The sequence below is a fragment of the Triticum urartu genome, chromosome 6A (assembly GCF_056163025.1).
Source record: "Triticum urartu cultivar PI428250 chromosome 6A, HENAU_Tu73, whole genome shotgun sequence".
In the NCBI taxonomy this organism is placed as follows: domain Eukaryota; kingdom Viridiplantae; phylum Streptophyta; class Magnoliopsida; order Poales; family Poaceae; genus Triticum; species Triticum urartu.
Window position 1 is genome coordinate 179,385,567 of NC_141878.1, and position 8,486 is coordinate 179,394,052.

The 8,486-nt window shown below is 45.1% G+C and overlaps 1 protein-coding gene across 1 annotated transcript; it reads right to left on the bottom strand.

The window, feature by feature from the left end:
• Positions 1–374: 374 nt before the first annotated feature.
• Positions 375–1,271, bottom strand: LOC147964654 (protein PSK SIMULATOR 1-like). The gene is made up of 4 exons (XM_087527907.1): positions 1,226–1,271; positions 957–1,051; positions 625–694; positions 375–541 (listed from the first exon to the last, which is right to left on the bottom strand). Exons 1-4 carry the CDS (start codon positions 1,269–1,271, stop codon positions 375–377), a joined length of 378 nt encoding a protein of 125 aa, XP_087384033.1.
• Positions 1,272–8,486: the final 7,215 nt, after the last annotated feature.

Sequence of the window (8,486 nt, forward strand, 5' to 3'; positions counted from 1 at the left end):
ATGCAACAATAGAAACAAACTACAAGGTATTCAAACTAAAATCAAAAGATTCTGCAGTGTATGACAGCCCTATGCCTTTTCTTGCTTCTTATTCATGGACATGTCACAAATAGAAGAAGGCTATAGAGTACAGACTGAAGAATGTAGACTTAGGCGACACAAATAGTATATGAACTATGACATTGTAACTTCTTTATTTCAAAATTAACTTTTGAATTGGTATTTTGCAGCTAGGAGATAGACACATATTTATTACTGACTACCATCGAATATTCTGCTCACCAAAAGAAAAGGGAAATAAATAAATGCATGGTTCATCAACAAAACTGAATAGTTACCTACATATATAAGAGGCCATATGGAAATTGACTACATTAAGGAAATTGGGGCATTAAGCAACCATGATAAACATCATGTGAGTCATCAAATTTACTTACTATATCTTCAGTTTGATTGATGATGTTAGCATAATGTAGTGTCAGACCACATGAACCTAGCCTTTTGTTCTGACCTTGCTCCATGAAGGCGGCACCTATAGGAACTGTTTATTCAGGGAGATGTATCAGGAAATTATCGGATACATTTTTGTCCAAACAATAAATTAGCCAATCAATAATTAATTACCAGCTTCATTGAATGCATCCAGGGTTTGTTTATGCAGAAAAATGATGGTATCGACAAGCTTTTCTACAGTCTGGATAGAGGATCACACAAAGCAATGTTAGCACCTTTCAGAAGAAAGAGAAGGCAATATGTGAGTAGCGCATTCATCAAAAACTATTTAAACTAAACGCTACCAAGCAAAGCCCAACAGACAGAATTACAGAAGGCCAAGACAAAGTAATGAAGTAGCCCCCCGTCTCATAATATAAGAGCGTTTTTGACACTAGTGGGTGGTGTCAAAAACGCTCTTATATTATGGGATGGAGGGAGTAAATGTGTATGAAGATAATTACATCCTCCAAAGGTCTGGACCACAAGGATTTCTTCCTCAAAGTTTTCACAAGCTTCCTTTGGCGCATTAGTTCACTGTTGAAAATCATAACACTCTCTGCAAAGAAGGAAAATTGAATACAATGAATATCTCCAATAGCATATTTGTAGTACAGTTTTACAATCTATTGAAGTTCTTTAACAATGTCATCAGTCTGGCAGTACGTCTTCTAGCTGACGCATGTGTGTGTGTGTGGTGCAGGTTTGGATTTGATGGGTATGAAAGTCGTACTTTGCTTGAGGGCTGGCTTGGTCGTGATGTTGATGAAGCGCAGCATGAAGTGGGCAGGGCTCCTTCTCCTCTTGAGCTTGGCAAACAGGCCAGGTCCATCTAGGGGTCATCCTGCGACCAACCGATCCGTCAGAGAATTCAGTCGAAGGAAAGGAAGGTAGGAAAGGAGAGCAAATCGAGAGAGGGGCGGACCTTGTCCCATATACTAGGGTCGGAGCAGCGTCGGTTGTGGGCAAGGAGCTGAACCATGAGGACCTCCCGGTGGTCCTTCTCCTAGTCCTCCGCCAGGTCCCTCTGGGCACCGTGGATCTGGACGAATGTGAAGAGTATGCTGAGTTCTTCTACAGCAGTAGCACGAACTTAACAAAGACAGGAACCATGTCTGCGATCTCGAATTGAATCGAATCAGAGAGAGAGAGAGGCGTGTGGAGGAGAAGAGGGGAGCGAGAAGGGACCTTGTGGATGAGCTCCATTGCTTGGGCACCGCGGATCTGGAAGCACCATGGTGGATCTGGCCACCGGCTGCCCAGCTGCTCGATTTGGACCGGATGCGGCGGCGGCTCTGTGCGTGGATGTGGGTGTGACATGGATGCGGATGGGCGGCGGCGTGCATCAGAGGTGCGGGTGTGGGGAGTTGTCGATGGGGATTTGCTGGCAGCGTGAGTATGGGATTCAGAGGAAGATGGCGGTGCTGGGTCGAGGCGGCGGTTGCAGGAGGCCGGCTGGGTGATGGAGGGGATGGGGGCGGTGGCGCTGGGCGGGGCGGGGCGGCAATGAGGGGTGAGTCGGCGATTGTGCTAGGGTTGGCGGAGTCGACGGTGAGATGCAGTGCGGCAGCTGATGCGCGAGAACGATGGCAGCCACAGATACAAGCAGTGTGGATAAGGCCGCGTGGACGCGATGGGCTTCTAGTGCCTTCTAATTTTTCATTCTCCTGTGACTGAGGCTCGCGCGCCTTTTTGGGACTCGATTCTTTCGTGTGCGCGCCGCGCTAACTTGGTTAGCGGCTGTGTTTTCGCCCTCAAATGGAATTCAGGGCAATTGGGCTGACCCTGAACATGCCGGCAGGTTGTCTGCCCGTGTGACTCCAACATTCCCGGCAGTTATGTTGACCTGCATAATGTTGCCCAGCATATAGAGCTTTGGGGGTAGTTAATTGACCTCAATTCTTGATCATTCCCGGCAGTTAATTGCCCTTAAATTTTTGTCATGGTGTAGTGTATGTACCCCATAACCATTTAAAAACTCAAGTTTCAGCATTAGTTTGGACCTGACTCGGAGTCTAATAGGTGAACACGACGATAAAATAACATGTCATCATATTAAGCGATGCATAACGTAAGAAGACACGGAAGAGTGTGACCTCTCTTACGGACCCGTGTAGTCCTCAAGGTCATTTTCTCAGTTGATGATGGTAATGCAGTTGTCGTGGCTGTCGGCGGCCTGAGGCGGTGAAAGACAGTCTGGAGAGCGGATCCTTTGCTGTGGTGAACCCTTCCATCGTTGGAGCAGCCGAGCTAGGGTGGAACACAGCGCAACAGGAGCAGGACAAACCACACAAGGTTTTCTTTGACACATATCTGTAACAGAAGTGATTGTGTAAGGGATTGTTTGAATTTGAGGATTCTAACAATGCAGGGATATGAAATAGACAAGAACAGGATAGGAATACACGTGCAAAACAGAGAATTTAAAAACACAGGATTTCTGTAAATCTGGTTGTTTGGTTCACAAGAACTGGAAGATCACAGGATGCAAAGAAGCATGGTGAGATTAAGTCAAACCATAAGAAAATGTACGGTTATAATGCTATTATGCTACTATCTCTTAGTCTTGTGCTTCATGAATAGGAATTTGAAAAGGAGGAGAAGTGGATATTAAAATTCCTACGGTTTTTCTTTAAAGGAGACACTAAAGGAACAAATCCTACAGTTTTCCTTTGCTCCATTCCTTTGAAACAAATGCATGAATAGTAGTACCATAGGAAACTTTCCAATTCCTATGCTTTTCCTTCACTTTTCCTTTCAAGCACTGGCGATTCTATTAGGCAGTCTTGAGCAAGGAAAAGCCTACACTCAAAAAATGTTTTTCTGCTACTTCTACTACTTTGGACCAAGGCCACTACCCTACTAGCTCAACTCCCAGGCCCATCGACAAATGCACAGCTCAAACACGTAGAGATAAATAATGATGGCGTTCAAGAGAGTCCATCACGAATAGCTAAGTTGCCTGGTACCTCACTGCTTGTCATATAGTAGGATAAAATAATCGTATTTCACGTTACTATGTGTGCTCAGTGGACAATATATATAACATGTAGAGTAAAAAGAGATGCAACAAGTGTACAACCTCTTTGGCGAAGCCATGTCGATGTCAGCGTGATTGGGTTGGTCGGTGAGGATGCTCCGGCTGACTTGACTGTCGGAGGAGGGGAAGAAGATCTTAGGCGTCTGGAGATGGAGCCCGGGGCACTGCTCCGCTGTGATGGAGGGTTTCGTCGTTGGAGTAGCTCCGGTGAGTTGTACGACGCCGAGGCTGAAGCAGGACAAGAGAGACAACATTAACCTGAGTGGAATTGTAATAACATCTCCAATAGATGATGTAAAATTCATAACCACAAAGTGCTAGATGTAAAATACATCAGCCGCTCATCTCTGAGTTTGACTGTCGAAACTGAATTTAATTGTCGAAACTGAACTTAACTGTCGAAACTGAATTTCGCTGTCAAAACTGAATTTTAATGTCGAAACTGAACGCACTAGTAGCAGAAAAGCAGTAGCAGCAGCGTGTGCGAGAGCCGGGGCAGCTGGTCGTGTAGCAGCATCAGCCGACTGACACCACCGGCCAAACCGTCGCCTGCGGCCGGCGGTGCGTCGCCCCGCCCACCCCGAAACCACTCCCCACCGCTGGTTCGCCGCCACCCCGATCATTCCTCTAGCCCCCTCTGTGTTGAGCTTTTTCTCCGGCAATCCCCACGCCATCGCCCCACCACCGCCGGCGACCACCGCCCCCACCCTGTACCCTAAGATAGATAGTGGGGTACCTCTCCGGCGAGCCCCCCTCCCCGCCACGTCTGGTTCTACCTTAACTCCAGCGAGCCCCCCCACCCCATGAAAATCGACTGACCCAAAAGTCGGTTCAGTCGACTGAAGTGTAGCCAAATCGGAGCAGCATCGCAAGCAAGAGCAAGAGCGAGAGCAGCAGCGCGAGCAAGAGCAGGAGCAATAGCAAGAGCAGACTAGGCAGGGGACTGAGAGGAAGAGCAGAACAACATCGCGACCGAGAGCTAAAGCAGCAGCAGCTCCTACTGATGTGGACGTCGCCGTCGAGGGATCTACGCCATGGAGGAAGTGGCCGGCGACGCCGCCGTGGATGGAGCCGCACCATGTAGGCTCGGGACCGAGTGCTGGCAGCATCGTGAGATCGAATCAAGAAGAAAATGCGGTGATTAGTCTACAACCTCTTTGGTGCCGCCGATTAGGCCTCAGCTTCATCCGAGGAAACAGTGATGATGCTGCTCTTCTGGTCATGCAGGTGAAGACGGCGGTGTGGGAATGGAGGTGGCGCGAAAGACGAGGGGAACATCGAGGCAGCTCCTTGGAGGTGGAGGACGAGGTGGCTCAACCGGCGGGACGACAAAATCGATGACGGATCCTCATCCGGTACGGTGGATGAGGGACGTCGAGGTGTTGATTTGGACGACATCGTCGGGGAAGAGGCTCCGGCTGGGTGGTGGACGGAGGAGGGTGTGGGGCTTCACGGGTTTTCGCGGCCTCGGTGTTCGAATGGGTGGGCTCATGGGATGGGAGTGGGGAACCATGGCTTAGGGACGCGCTTGTCCAAAATGTGGGGTAAGTTACAAAAGTACCCCCACCGATTTGTGCTAGGCGGTTCTTTCGGTTCAGGGGTATCACGGGCATTTCGCGTGTCGGGATTTCGCAGGAGGTGGGAGTTTTCGCGCGTGTTGTAATTTTGGGATAGCAAGGCGTGGGTTGAGATGGAGGGAGTTTTCGGAGCACAACAAGACAAAGATATAGCTTAAATATTTCGGGGTAACAAGGCACGGGTTGAAGAGGCAGGAGTTTCGCAGCACGATAGACAGAGATGCTAGCTTGAAATTTCGGCATAACAATGCGCGACTTGAAATTTCAGGAGAACAAGCCTAACGTGTACAAAAAAAGACAATTCACACCTCATCACTAGAGAGAGCCTTGTCTCGTTTTACTATATTACTAGAAATGCATTCAAATACAACAGAAAAAACTAAAAAAAATTGGGACAACAAACATAACGTGTGCAGTACCAAAACAATTTGCACATCCCTCAACAATAAAAAACAATGTGTGTTGTCTAGCATATGGACTAAATTTGAGTACATTTTCCTTGTTTGAATGGGATTGTACTCGGGTTAGTTATACAACCATCTAAATATTATCTTCACAACACATGACATGAATATAGGAGAAGTAAATTCCTATATAAATACGAACTACATGTACATACGATCTCAAATTCAAATATATGTATCCATTTTATGTTGAATTCAAATCATAATACATGTATGCTCTAGCTAGATGCTCGGAATCTAAACCTTGTATGATACTACGTACAATGTGTTTAACACACACAACACACACAGAGACACCATTTAGACTAGTAAGGTACACGTGCATTGCACGCATGAGATTTGGCAACCAAATTATGAATAAATACCACATTATAGCATGTAAGTTTTGAGTCATATATGCATGATGTAGATGTTCGTTTAATTCTTATAGTTCATTTCATTCAAAATCATCTAGTTTTTATAAGAAAGCTAATCTATTTTAAGATTCATGGAATTGTGCGTTGTAAAGCTTAAAGTAAAAAAAATAATAAAAAATCATGTGGAAAACACATTTGGGCAATTCTGATATGGAAGATTCTAGAACAATGAAGAAGTGCTTGTGTTTTGAGGTTTGTGCATTATGCTTAAGTTCAACCATGGAGTCTTCTAGATTGTACATGTGGCAAAATCTGGTGGAAACTAGTTGATATCCAACGGCCAGTAGTGCTCAAAGTTTCCATCCCTGCACCATCGAATTGGCTTCATCCAACAACCATCTTTCAAAGTTAATTAAAGTTATCCGCACACTATATAAAAAATATAAAATATAATATAAAGGGGTATAGATATAGAAATGTGATGCGAAAGCCACCCGTTATCTCCAATTAGAATAGTGTGTCCATGCATAGATCCAATGTGGCCAAACGATGTCTGCCATCGATATCTCAAATTCAAATCAGTCCGACCTTGTTCAATGTGTATACAGTACAACATGCTCGTTTCCAAACCACACCGCACATATCTCAGTTATATTCATGCATGCATGGGTTTCAAACATCATGATCTCTTATTCAAGTATTTGAATTCAACTTTACATTGATTATGACCTCACCTAGTCTTTTACACTCACACATTTGTCTTCTCTTTATAATTGTACCACTAACTTTCTCTCGTGCATGCATGCACACACACTACCAGTCGGCATTATCCATCACACACATGCAATCCTTTTCTTCAGGTCGGTCTCCCATGCATGCACACACACACACACACCCTCTCTATCATATCGGGCATTCTTTATCTCTCACGTGCATGCGCAACGATCGATGTTCTTCTATGTGTGTGTATATATAGCTAGGTCTTTCACAGTTTTCCACACAAACCGATCAATCTATATATCTAGTGAGGTCTCACCCTCTTTCCCACGTCCACATCGATCAATCTATACCTCTATATAGGATTACATAGCTAATACACCCACATTAATTATATATCCAACGTCCCCCTCTCATCATCCATGCCTTCCGCTTCATCTCTCAGATGCGCGCACAGTGGCGAAGATAGGGGCAGCAAGGGCCATGCCCCCCCTAACATCACTATATATCGAGGCTAATATGAATGTGATTATTAGACAATTGCTGGTAAAATGGTTTAAGTTGATGAATTGCCCCTCCTCGTAAAGGATTAGCAATGCTTGGCCCCCTAGCTCATTTATTTTTCATGGGTCCGCCACTGCGCGCAACAGCGCACGTTCTCACCCCCTCTCTTTAAATATCGATCTCGCACTTGTGCACTCCTTCATAGTCTCCCTCCACTTGGCCCCTCGCACCATCTTCTAGCCCCCACCGGATTTTGCCACATGTACAGTCTAGCAGACTCCATGGTTGAACTTAAGCATAATCCACAAACCTCAAAACACAAGTGCTTCTCCTTTGTTGTAGAATCTTCCATATCATAACTGCCCAAACTTTTTTCTAGTTGAATTTCCATTATTTTTTTTTACTTTATGCTTTACAACGCACAATTCCATGAATTATAAAATAGATTAAGGGCTTCTTTGATTCAAAGGATTCTCAAAGGAATTTTGGAGGATTTTAATCCTTAGGAATTTTTCCTATCTTGGTTGTTTGATTCGAAGCATTGTAAACCATAGGAATTTTTCCATAGGATTGATTTTCACTAGATTTCATAGGAAACATCCCATCCACACAAACCTCTTTGAAAGAATCCTGCGTTTTTTCTATGCACAATCCAACACTCGTACAATCGTGTAGGATTCAAGACAACATTCCACTCTAATCCCATGTTTTTCCTATTCCCGCATTTTGGAAATCCTATGAATCAAAGAGGCCCTAGCTTTTTTATAAAAAATAATTGATTTTGAATGAGATGAACTATAAGAATTAAACGAACGTCTACATCAGGCATATGTGACTCAAAGCTTACATGCTATTGTGTGGTATTTATTCATAATTTGGTTGCCAAATCTGATGCGTGCAATGCACGTGTACCTTACTAGTACTTCGAGTATGTGCAAAACACGTAAATTAGAATTCCAATGGCACGCTACACAGTGTCTCTCTTATAGTTCATGAAGCCACGTGGCACATGTGGAGGCGTTGTCGTGACCTCCTTGTGTGGATTGATCACATTGACATGCCGCTGGATCACAGTGACGTCCACGCACGCACTCATTCCCTCGCAGGCACACACGGGTACACGGGGGGACACATTTTTGTACGAAGATCCACCCCATGTGATAATTTGATGCATGTAAAGTCCTTCACCTCATTGATGATCAATTAATATAGCGCATGCAAATTGAGTGGAGGTGAGGGAGTGTTGACACACGAACACGTCACGTGTACCCTCGACGCCGAGGGTGATGCACCGTAGCTCACGTCGAAGGAGACCCGACCGACAGCGCGATACGCA